At 48.4% G+C, this 12,914-nt stretch overlaps 1 protein-coding gene across 1 annotated transcript in view; it reads left to right on the top strand.

Moving 5' to 3' along the window:
- The window catches only part of TRUB2 (TruB pseudouridine synthase family member 2), a gene marked incomplete in the record, with an annotated part of 118,964 nt that overhangs the window by 30,965 nt on the left and 75,085 nt on the right, over positions 1–12,914 (top strand). The window contains 2 exon segments of the mRNA XM_030206972.1: positions 2,083–2,249; positions 11,613–11,742. Of these exon segments, the coding sequence (XP_030062832.1) occupies positions 11,625–11,742 (118 nt within the window).

The raw sequence follows: 12,914 nt of genomic DNA, 5'->3' as shown, positions 1-12,914 counted from the left end.
TTCTAAGCTCTGTTTTGCCCGACATTACAGGCTGGATGTGGCTGCCAGGAAGGACGCACATTTTGGAGCGCAAGTGCTGGCGCGTGGTGTGGCTTGTTCCCACCCTATCTAGGGATTGCTTTGATACATCCCATCTGTAATGGCTGCATCTGCTTGATGACAAGGAAGGGAAAATTAGGTTCTTACCGTGATAATTTTCTTTCCTTTAGTCATAGCAGATGCAGCCATGATCCCTCCCTGTCTGATGCTATCTGCTGTAAATCTATTTCAGGTTCTGCTCGTGTTTCCTGGAGATTCCGTCCTTGGGAGAAAGTCGGAAAACAGTCTTCAGGATTCTTGTTCGATTAAAGGAGGATGACTTAATTTCCTCCAGTTTCATGTTTTGGAGGATGAGTTTATTCCCTCCAGTTATGTCTCAGTGGAGGATGAGTTTATGCCCTCCATTCTGAGTTAATGCCCTTTGTTGTAGGGCCATCGTTCGCTGTGAGGAAAGCTTATGTTATTCCCATTGCGGTTTGCCATACTGCTTTGGAAGCTTCAAATACTGAAGAGAGGCAGTGGAGCAAGCTGGTATGAGGCACTGAAAAAAGTGTGCTCTCTATCTCCCTCTGCTGGTTGATGGACACAACCCATCTGTAATGGCTGCATCTGCTATGACTAAAGGAAAGAAAATTATCACGGTAAGAACCTAATTTTCCCTTATTTAGGTAATTAGTGAGCTGTTTCATCACTAAGCCCTCGATAAGTTTGGTTATCAGAGAAATATATGCTACTGGATGATAGTTGGTTAAGTCATTTGTATTTTTCTTTGCGTCTTTAGGTAAAGGCGTAAGTAGTATGTTTCCTTTATCCTTTGGGAATAGACCATTTTGTAGCATGTAGTTCAGGTGCCTCGTGAGGTCTGTTTTGAATTGTTGGGGGGCAGATCTTATAAGGTTAGTAGGGCAGATGTCTAATTTGCATTGGTACTTGGCGTATCTTCCAAGCGATTGGGAGATGTTATCGATCGAGAGTGTGTCAAAGTTGGGCCATGATCGGTCTGCTGGATGTTCCCCAGGTATTGGATCTAAACACTCAAGGAGGTTTACAGAATCAATAGTGTTGATAGGTATCATGAGTCGTAGCTTTATAATTTTCTCTTTGAAGTAGTTCGCAAGCTTGTGTGCTGATAGGGTGCCTGTGTTGTTCGAAGTGACCGGTGTGGTATTTAATAGTTTGTTTACGAGTTGGAAGAGTTTATGTGTATCCTTGTAGTCTGGTCTGATTTTAGTTTTATAGTATGATCTTTTAGTTTGTCAGATGGTGTATTTATATTTTCTTTTTAATTGTTTCCAGTCGTTGAGTACTGAGTCGTCTTTTTTCTTATTCCATGCTCGTTCTAATCTTCTGACTTGTGTTTTTAATTCTTTCAATTCTTCAGTAAACCATGTGATTGAGTTTTTTCTGTGTGTGGTTCTGGTTTGAAGTGGTGCTATGTTGTCTAGTATGGTTCTGCATCTGTTGTCCCATTCATGAAGAAATTGGGATGAGTCTGTTGGTGTTGTCCATTCGTTGTTATAGAATTGTTGCCAGAATATTAGCGGGTCAATGTTGCACTATAATATAGAATCAGGCCTGACGATGCGGGGATCAGGGAAGTATCATGACCCTGGGGCCCATAGGTGTCAGGAGCCTGCCACACCTGACTATAATTTTTTAAAATGTGAAAACACGTGCAGTGCAGCCAGGCCCATCCTGAGACCAGAGCTTGCAATGCTGTCCCTTACATGAATCCATGACACTCTGCGCACGTGCACTGCTGCACTGGCAACTGCTGGCTTGGTGCACTCTGTTCTCAGCTGCCCGCATGCCGCAGCCAAATGCACTATAGCGTTGTTGAACTTCATGCATATAGCAAAGTGTGCAGTGCTCCGCTGTTTTAATTTGCCAGGTAAGGTTGTACCAGTTTTGGACCCCCTACATAGGGGCCTGGGTACTTCTCTGCCCCGGGGCCTGTCCTGGCTGTCGGTGTCCCTGTATAGTATTTTTGATAGGTTTCATGTTCATGGTGCTTTTTTTTGTTTCTTGTGATTTGTGTTTCAGATTTGCTTTGTCATTAGTGTACTGGCAAGTTCCAGGGTTGCACCAATCCTAATACTGGTGGTGATGTCCCTGAAATGTTGGTGTTCTCTGCCTCCATCTGTTGATTGAGTGGCATAATCCACTTGTCTGGACTGGTTTAACAGGATTCAGGCGAAGGAAATGAGCAGATATGAACAAATTTAACCTTTATAAATGTAAAGACTGAGCAAGACCTCACTTGCCCACTGAGTCCTGTGCTTGGTCGAGCCATTCATGCACCAAATTAAGAGCTATTTTCTGCAGGTGCTAGTTAACCTTGTTGACATTATGTTCAGAACTGTCTTGGATTCCCTTGACAAAAGGAATCAAATATAAATGTCATTCAGCAGTGGCCTTTTGTCTTTACATTGAATAATTAGGTAATGAGATTCTTAAATGTCAGGTAGAATTAGAGTGCACTGTGAGGTCCAGGAAAATGGCTTATATCTATCTTATGTTAGTACCACCTAAAATGTGTAAAACAGAGTAATAGGGAATGGTTATTTACTTTTTCGGTCAATATTCAAAACTAGAGGACATTCCATGCAACTAATAAAAAAAAAAAAGATTTTCAACACATGATAGAATTATGGAATTTCTCAAGTTTAAATGAGTTTAAAATAAGGTTTGGAAAGTTTCTAGAGATCTAGTCCATAAATGGTTACTAGCCAGGTACAGGGGTGGAGGTTTGCCTAGCAGCTAGAGCCAGCTTATCTGGAAGAGTAGGAACATATCTGGATCTCTCCCATGCTGTGTCCTTTCTTGTTCTCTCTTTCTTAGCAGGCAATGAAAAGTGGAAAGAAAGGCCTGCTGAGCTCCTGCTCCTGTTGCTGCAAGTTGAATCTCTCAGGTCTGATTGTTTTTTGTGAACGTAATGATCCAATCAGCTCTGAGAGGTAAAACAGGGCGCCTCGTGCTTAGTCGAGTGTCTAGATTTTATATTATGAGAGTGAGCACAGAGTGGACCTTTCTATTACAATCTGCTGGGTGTTCCAAATGACCCAGAGCCAGGATGCTAATCTCAGTGGATCTTTGATCTGTTTCAACATGACACCTCTTATGTCCTCATGAACTTTGTCTAGCTATATCCTCAGAGTTACCATATGTCCAGTCCCTACCTTGGAAATCCCTTGTCTTGCCCACAGATTAATAGACTGTTTAAGAAAGCTAAATTTTGGCATACGACCTTGGTTCTAGTAAAGTCTCAGATGTGCAGACAGTCGAAGAGCCTGGGGAGCAGGAAGACAACTTCTTGTGGTCCCCATTTGTACTGTTGTTCTGTGGTGGTGGCCTGCTACCTTTCTTCATTCCATTCTTCCCTCTCCTGCACTCAGACCTACCTACCTTCCTACCACACATGGCAGCGTTGTTGGACTGCCAGAGAAGTGTGGAAGAGTGGCCTTCAGTGGAGAGTGAGACATAGCCAAAGATCTGCCTCCACACCTGGTCTGTACTGTTTTTTTTTTTTTAATATGTTGTGATGACGTTGAACCAGTTTTGGTACATGCAGAATAGAAGAATAAATATAATGATTATTATTATTACCTCAGGCTTCCACTTACATCATGTCATAAGAGATGAGGGGTGGAACCACAGGAAAGTCATGCTGACTTGGGTATTTCTGGACTAGTTCATCAGTGGTTATCTCTTGACTCTCAGTGCTGTGACTATGAGCTCTTTCTTTCTTTTGAGGAATTTAGGACACAAAGTATTTTGAATTTGAGCCGTTCAGATTATTAGTACAGATATTGCTTTTGTCTAAGTTGGACTATCGTAATCTTATCTATTTGGGTGCGCCTAAACAAGTTATCCAGTGATTCTCCGAGGACAAGCAGGCTGCTTGTTCTCACTGATGGGTGACGTCCACGGCAGCCCCTCCAATCGGAACACTTTACTAGCAAAGGCCTTTGCTAGTCCTCGCGCGCCGATGCGAACCGCGCATGCGCGGCCGTCTTCCCGCCCGAACCGCGCTCGGTACGGTCGTTTTTAGGCCGTTCGCGCCCCTTAAGTATTTGCCCCGTTAAGTTTTCTTTCGTTTTCGGAGTAGGCCCTTTTGAGGCCTCGGGTCGAATTTTTTCTCCCCCTCTTTTTGGTGCCTTACCGCAATTACGAGTTTTGATTTCGCCGGCGTGATTTTTCCGCCCATGTCATCGAAGTCTCCCAGCGGCTTCAAGAAGTGCACCCAGTGCGCCCGGGTATTCTCGCTCACTGACAGGCACGCATCGTGTCTTCAGTGTCTGGGGGCTGGGCACCGCCCGCAGGCCTGTAGTCTTTGCGCCCTTTTACAGAAAAGGACTCAGGTAGTGAGATTGGCCCAGTGGAACGTTTTGTTCTCGGGCTCTTCGTCGGCATCGGCACCGGGAGTATCGAGTGCGTCGACGTCGACAGCGTCAAGACCTCTGCCCTCGGCCGCGACTGCATCGATTGCATCGAGGCATCGACCCTCTGTGTCGTCGGGGCCGAGACATCGGAAGGCTGCGTCGGCGTCGGTGGTACCGGGACCTCCACTAGTGCTGATGTCGTCGGACGGTGGTGCTTCGACTGGAGTGCAGGTGAGGGCTGTCCATTCCCCTGCTGGTGGCGGTGAGCCTTCGGGTGGGTCTCCCCCTACCCTGAGGGCTCCTCCAGTACAGCCCCCCCCCCCCGAGACCGACCTTCTTCGGCCTCGGCCCCGAGGAAGCGACGGCTGGATTCTACGTCCTCCTCGTCGGTACCGGGAAGCTCCGGTGACATGCTTCGTTTAAAAAAGTCAAAGAAGCATCGACACCGATCTCCTTCCCGCGTCGGTACCGAGAGCTCTGGGTCGCCGAGGGAGTCGGCACCCAGTAGGCATCGGCACCGGGAGGACCGCTCACCCTATGTTCAGGAGGTGTCGATGCGCTCCACCTTGGACAGCCCGGAACAGCCTCCACGCCCGGAACAGACTCGGACATCGACACCTGCATCGGCTTCCATGTCTTTCTCCACAGCCGCTCTGCACGAGAGTCTCCAGGCCGTTCTCCCAAAGATCCTGGGAGAGCTGTTGCGCCCTTCCCCTCCGGTACCGGGGGTGCTTGCGCCACCAGTACCGTCGAGTGAGGCGCCGGCTGGCCCCTTGCCCGGGGTGAGGTCTCCGACATTGGTGCCGCTTGCGGTACCGACTGCGGTTGCCTCCCAGGAGGCTCCCCGACGACGTCGGCGGAGGGAGCTTCGCCGGTGCGGGCGAGGGAGTCTACCTCTCGACACTCACACCGTGGCCGTGGTTCCACGGAGTCGAGCCGGGCACGGCTTCAGACACAGGTCCGTGAACTTGTGTCTGATACCGATGGTGAGGCCTCGTGGGAGGAGGAGGAGCACATCAGATATTTCTCTGACGAGGAGTCTGATGGCCTTCCTTCTGATCCCACTCCCTCCCCTGAAAGGCAGCTTTCTCCTCCCGAGAGTCTGTCTTTTGCGGCCTTTGTCCGGGAGATGTCTACGGCCATCCCCTTCCCGGTGGTTGTGGAGGACGAGCCCAGGGCTGAAATGTTTGAGCTCCTGGACTATCCTTCTCCACCTAAGGAAGCGTCCACAGTACCCATGCATCATGTCCTAAAAAAGACATTGCTGGCGAACTGGACCAAGCCTTTAAGTAATCCCCACATTCCCAAGAAGATCAAGTCCCAGTACCGGATCCATGGGGACCCAGAGCTGATGCGCACTCAGTTGCCTCACGACTCTGGAGTAGTGGATTTGGCCCAAAAAAGGCTAAGAGTTCTAGAGAGCACGCTTCGGCACCCCCGGGCAAGGACTCTAGAACCTTAGACTCCTTTGGGAGGAAGGCCTACCATTCTTCTATGCTCGTGGCCAAAATCCAGTCTTACCAGCTCTACACGAGCATACACATGCGGAACAATGTGCGGCAGTTGGCGGGCTTGGTGGACAAGCTCCCTCCTGAGCAAGCCAAGCCATTTCACGAGGTGGTCAGGCAGCTGGAAGCGTGCAGAAAATTCCTGGCCAGAGGGGTGTATGACACCTTTGATGTTGCGTCCAGGGCCGCTGCTCAAGGTGTGGTGATGCGCAGACTCTCATGGCTGAGTGCCTCCGACCTGGAGAATAGGATCCAGCAGCGGATTGCGGACTCGCCTTGCCGTGCGGATAATATTTTTGGAGAGAAGGTCGAACAGGTGGTAGAGCAGCTCCACCAGCGGAATTCCGCTTCGACAAGTTCTCCCGCCGGCAGCCTTCAGCTTCTACCTCTACAGGTAGACGTTTTTATGGGGGAAGGAAGACTGTTCCCTACTCTTCTGGTAAGCGTAGGTACAATCCTCCTTCTCGACAGCCTGCGGTCCAGGCTAAGCCCCCGTGCGCTCGCTCTCGTCAGCAGCGTGCGCCTCAGCAAGGCTCCTCGGCTCCCCAGCAAAAGCAAGGGACGAGCTTTTGACTGGCTCCAGCAGAGCATAGCCGACATCCAAGTGTCTGTGCCGGGCCTCTCATAACCTCCGATCAGTGGGTTCTTCAAATAGTCCGGCAAGGATACACCCTCAATTTGGCCTCCAAACCTCCAAATTGTCCACCGGGAGCTCAGTCTTACAGCTTCCAACACAAGCAGGTACTTGCAGAGGAACTCTCCGCCCTTCTCAGCGCCAATGCGGTCGAGCCCGTGCCATCCGAGCAGGAAGGGCTGGGATTCTATTCCAGGTACTTCCTTGTGGAAAAGAAAACAGGGGGGATGCGTCCCATCCTAGACCTAAGGGCCCTGAACAAATATCTGGTCAAAGAAAAGTTCAGGATGCTTTCCCTGGGCACCCTTCTCCCCATGATTCAGGAAAACGATTGGCTATGCTCTCTGGACTTGAAGGACGCCTAAACGCACATCCCGATACTGCCAGCTCACAGACAGTATCTGCGATTTCAGCTGGGCACACGTCACTTCCAGTACTGTGTGCTAGCCTTTGGGCTCGCCTCTGACCCAGAGTGTTCACGAAGTGCTTGGCTATGGTAGCAGCGGCACTTCGCAGGCTGGGGGTACACGTGTTCCCATATCTCGACGATTGGCTGGTGAAGAACACATCTGAGGCAGGAGCTCTACATTCCATGCAGATGACTATTCGCCTCCTGGAGCTACTGGGGTTTGTGATAAATTATCCAAAGTCCCATCTTCTCCCAGTGCAGAGACTAGAATTCATAGGAGCTCTGCTGGATTCTCGGACGGCTCGTGCCTATCTTCCAGAGGTGAGAGCCAACAACTTGTTGTCCCTCGTCTCGCGGGTGCGAGCGTCCCAGCAGATCACAGCTGGGCAGATGATGAGATTGCTGGGCCACATGGCCTCCACAGTTCATGTGACTCCCATGGCCCGCCTTCACATGCGATCTGCTCAATGGACCCTAGCTTCCCAGTGGTTTCAGGCTGCTGGGGATCTAGAAGACGTGATCCACCTGTCCACGAGTTTTCTCAAATCCCTGTATTGGTGGACGTTTTGGTCCAATTTGACTCTAAGACGTCCTTTCCAAATTCCTCAGCCACAAAAGGTGCTGACTACGGATGCGTCTCTCCTGGGGTGGGGAGCTCATGTCGATGAGCTTCACACCCAGGGAAGCTGGTCCCTCCAGGAACGCGATCTGCAGATCAATCTCCTGGAGTTACGAGCGGTCTGGAACGCTCTGAAGGCTTTCAGAGATCGGCTGTCCCGCCAAATTATCCAAATTCAGACAGACAACCAGGTTGCCATGTATTACATCAACAAGTAGGGGGGCACCGGATCTCGCCCCCTGTGTCAGGAAGCCGTCAGCATGTGGCTCTGGGCTCGCCGTCGCGGCATGGTGCTCCAAGCCACTTATCTGGCAGGTGTAAACAACAGTCTGGCCGACAGGTTGAGCAGGATTATGCAACCTCACGAGTGGTCGCTCAATTCCCGTGTAGTGCGACAGATCTTCCAGGTGTGGGGCACCCCCTTGGTAGATCTCTTTGCATCTCGAGCCAACCACAAAGTCCCTCAGTTCTGTTCCAGGCTTCAGGCCCACGGCAGACTGGCATCGGATGCCTTCCTCCTGGACTGGGGGGAGGGTCTGCTGTATGCTTATCCTCCCATACCTCTGGTGGGGAAGACTTTGTTGAAACTCAAGCAAGACCGAGGCACCATTGATTCTGATTGCTCCTTTTTGGCCGCGTCAGATCTGGTTCCCTCTTCTTCTGGAGTTGTCCTCCGAAGAACCGTGGAGATTGGAGTGTTTTCCGACCCTCATCACACAGGACGAAGGGGCGCTTCTGCATCCCAACCTCCAGTCTCTGGCTCTCACGGCCTGGATGTTGAGAGCATAGACTTTGCCTCTTTGGGTCTGTCAGAGGGTGTCTCCCGCATCTTGCTTGCTTCCAGGAAAGATTCCACTAAGAGGAGTTACTTCTTTCTATGGAGGAGGTTTGCCGTCTGGTGTGACAGCAAGGCCCTAGATCCTCGCTCTTGTCCTACACAGACCCTGCTTGAATACCTTCTGCACTTGTCTGAGTCTGGTCTCAAGACCAACTCTGTAAGGGTTCACCTTAGCGCAATTAGTGCATACCATTACCGTGTGGAAGGTAAGCCGATCTCAGGACAGCCTTCAGTTGTTCGCTTCATGAGAGGTTTGCTTTTGTCAAAGCCCCCTGTCAAGCCTCCTACAGTGTCATGGGATCTCAATGTCGTTCTCACCCAGCTGATGAAACCTCCTTTTGAGCCACTGAACTCCTGCCATCTGAAGTACTTGACATGGAAGGTCATTTTCTTGGTGGCAGTTACTTCAGCTCGTAGAGTCAGTGAGCTTCAGGCCCTGGTAGCCCAGGCCCCTTACACCAAATTTCATCATAACAGAGTAGTCCTCCGCACTCACCCTAAGTTCTTGCCAAAGGTTGTGTCGGAGTTCCATCTGAACCAGTCAATTGTCTTGCCAACATTCTTTCCCCGTCCTCATTCCTGCCCTGCTGAACGTCAGCTGCACATATTGGACTGCAAGAGAGCATTGGCCTTCTATCTGGAGCGGACACAGCCCAACAGACAGTCCGCCCAATTGTTTGTTTCTTTTGATCCCAACAGGAGGGGAGTGGCTGTGGGGAAACGCACCATATCCAATTGGCCAGCAGATTGCATTTCCTTCACTTACGCCCTGGCTGGGCTGGCTCTTGAGGGTCATGTCACGGCTCATAATGTTAGAGCCATGGCAGCGTCAGTAGCCCACTTGAAGTCAGCCACTATTGAAGAGATTTGCAAAGCTGCGACGTGGTCATCTGTCCACACATTCACATCTCATTACTGCCTGCAGCAGGATACCCGACGCGACAGTCGGTTCGGGCAGTCAGTGCTTCAGAATCTGTTCGGGGTTTAGAATCCAACTCCACCCCCCTAGGCCCATGTTTTTTCTGTTCCAGGCTACACTCTCAGTTAGTTGGATAAGTTGTTAGGTCAATCTCAGTTATGTCCTCGCCGTTGCGAGGCCCAATTGACCATGTTTGTTGTTTTGAGTGAGCCTGGGGGCTAGGGATACCCCATCAGTGAGAACAAGCAGCCTGCTTGTCCTCGGAGAAAGCGAATGCTACATACCTGTAAAAGGTATTCTCCGAGGACAGCAGGCTGGTTGTTCTCACAAACCCGCCCGCCTCCCCTTTGGAGTTGTGTCTTCCCTTGTCTTTGTCTTGCTACGTATAGGACTGATGAACACGAGCCGGTTCGGGCGGGAAGACGGCCGCGCATGCGCGGTGCGCATGGGCGCGCGAGGACTAGCAAAGGCCTTTGCTAGTAAAGTGTTCCGATTGGAGGGGCTGCCGTGGACGTCACCCATCAGTGAGAACAATCAGCCTGCTGTCCTCGGAGAATACCTTCTACAGGTATGTAGCATTCGCTTTGCAAACAGAATACTGCAATCCAATTAATTTTTTCATTACAGAAGCAGGATAAAATTTCTTCATATTTTGTTGAATTATATTGGTTGCCTATAGAGGTGAGGATTATGTTCAGATTCTTTTGCTTTCTATATAAGATCCTAAATGTTGAATGCCGAATTTATATAATGGATCGTATAGAATTTATTTCCAATAATAGTAAAAGCCTATCTTTTTAAGAAGTTTGTTAAAATTAGTTCTTAGCGGTAAAAAAGTATATTGTAATGTAATGTTCTCCTCTTTCCTTACTCATCATTTTCTGTTTCACTGTCTCACATTCTACCGCACACCCACTTTACTGTGGTGTACCCCCGAGTTCTGTTTTGGCACCACTTTGGCTAATATTTTTCTTAGACCTCTCACTACCTTTATCCAGGATTACAACATCGACACGTTCTATTATGCTGATGATATTCCTCTGGTATACTATACTGACTCTTCTTCCAGATCTCTCTCAAGATCTAACAATTAAAAAGTGCAGAGTGATACACTTGGGGTACAGAAGTCCAAAGGAAATGTATGAGATAGGAGACAAGAGATTGATAAGCACAGCTCAGGAGAGGGATCTTGGAGTGATGGTGTCTGAGGATCTCAGGGTGGTGAATCAATGTGGTGAGGTAATGGTCATGGCCAGAAGGATGCTAGGCTGCATAGAGAGAGGTGTAACCAGCAGAAGAAAGGAAGGGTTGATGCAGGCCCCACCTGGAGTTTTGTTTCAGTTTTGGAGGGCATAACTCTTAAAGGAGGTAAAAAGACTTGAAGCAGGTCAGAGAAAAACGGCGAAAATGGTATGGAGTTTGTGCCACAAGACGTGTGAAAAGAGACTTGATGACCTGAAGATGTATACTGTGGAGGAAAGGACAGATAGGGGTGATTATGATACAGACATTCAAATATTTGAAAGGTTTCGATATAAAAACTTTTTTTTTCCCAGAGATGGGAAGATGGTAGAACTAGAGGACATGAACTGAACCCTCCTGCAGGAGGATGTTTGCTTATTTTACACCTAGATGAAGAGCTGAATTATCTCGTAAGTTAGCTTTGTCATTGCCCCCCCTTTTAAATTAGAGAGATAAAGCCTAACCAACAACAAAAATAAAAACTTGAAAAAATACCTTTTCTACAAAAGCAACAGAATGGCCAAGCATCTTATCCAACAATATCCCTTACTGTTTTTTATCAAGCAAAGCACTAGATGTAAAAATGCCAGAACCATGACCTCAGCTTGTAATGAGCTTCTCAACAAACAGAATAACTCTTATTGAATAAAAATTGGATGTGTGCTAAATAACATGGTTTTCTTGCATTAAAATGCTAGAGCTAGGGCCTCTTACCAAACTGAGCAACAATTCCCGACACCTTAATGCTGATAATGCCCATTCACTTTGAATGGGCTTCGTCAGCATTGTTGTGCGGTAATAGCTAGTGCGGTTTGGTAAGATGTCTGTATACTGGGGAATTGTGGGCTTGTAATTAATTACATGTTTTATATGGTGAATAAACTTGTGCCCTGTTTTGCACCATTGGTCTTCTGTTTTGTTGTCTGTCTTGTACTTTGTATATCGCTTGCCCTTCTGTTCTGGAGAATCCATACATTTTAAAGTGATACAGAATGTTAATTACTATTTTTCCTCTTGCACAGGAGTCCTTGAACATGCCTGAATTTGGCCCAGCAGTTTTTCGGACTTTGCACGGGATTTTTGCGGTTTATAAACCTCCAGGTGTTCACTGGAAATTGGTTCGGGATGGTGTTGAGACAAATCTGTTGAAAGGTAAGATATAAAAATAGTCTCCTTGTTTGTTTCTGAGTCGCCTTGTCTATTTTCCACTCCTTGTGCATTTCTGTTTTGTCGTGGGATCTTGGCGGTCCTCTGCCTTGGAGGACCTTCACTAAACCTAATGATATTGCAGGTCATGGGTCGCTGGGTTGGTGCCAATAGGCTTCAACACCCCAGAAACTGGTGCTGTTCTGACCTTGGGGTCTAAGCTGCCAGATATTTGGACAATCTTGCTGGTTTTGGGAGCTGTTTAGAACAGGTTATTACAAAGTGTGGTGGTAAAACATAGGAGGGGGATGCTGTTTGTTGGATTAAGCATGAGATCTTGTATACCTTATCTGCCAAAGATTGCAGTGAATTAAAGAAAAAAACAAAAACTGAATTGGATAAGGTGCAATACTTGAGACCACAGACCAGCAGGGAGTTCCCACACCACATGTTGCAGACCTCAAGAGAGCCCCTGCAGGCAGTGCAAGAAAAACAAAATATGGGATGCCACAGTGCATTTCCATATCATCAAGCTGATCAATCCATAGACTGGTGGGTTGTGTCCATCTACCAGCAGGTGGAGATAGAGAGCAAACTTTTGCCTCCCTATATGTGGTCATGTGCTGCCGGAAACTCCCCAGTATGTTCTCTATCTCAGCAGGTGGTGGTCACACACAGCAGCAGCTCTGGCTAGGCCTCCAAGCCTAATCCTTAGGTTTTGTTGAGGCCTGGGGTTGAGGGCTCTTTTGAGCAAGTGCAAACCTGGTGGTGCCCCCCCTCCCGCTCCCACTGGCTCCGTTTAAAAAAAAAAAAAAAAAAAATTTTAAACGTCTTTAAAGGCGTTTAATTCGACGTTTCTTTAAACGTTCATTGCAGCTACTCACTGGGACACTAGTTCGTTACAGCTCGGAGCGGCAAGCAGGTAATTTTACCTTTTTATAGCGGGCAGGGGGTTCCCCGATTCTTCTCCCCCCTCCCGCTGGCTCCGTTTAAAAAAAAAAAAAAAAAAAAAATTTTAAACGTCTTTAAAGGCGTTTAATTCGACGTTTCTTTAAACGTTCATTGCAGCTACTCACTGGGACACCAGTTCGTTACAGCTCGGAGCGGCAAGCAGGTAATTTTACCTTTTTATAGCGGGCAGGGGGTTCCCCGATTCTTCTCCTCGTGGCATATGGCGT

Source organism: Microcaecilia unicolor, chromosome 6, assembly GCF_901765095.1.
Source record: "Microcaecilia unicolor chromosome 6, aMicUni1.1, whole genome shotgun sequence".
NCBI lineage: Eukaryota > Metazoa > Chordata > Amphibia > Gymnophiona > Siphonopidae > Microcaecilia > Microcaecilia unicolor.
Note: the sequence above shows the minus strand (reverse complement) of the source record. Positions and strands in the feature narration are given on the sequence as shown.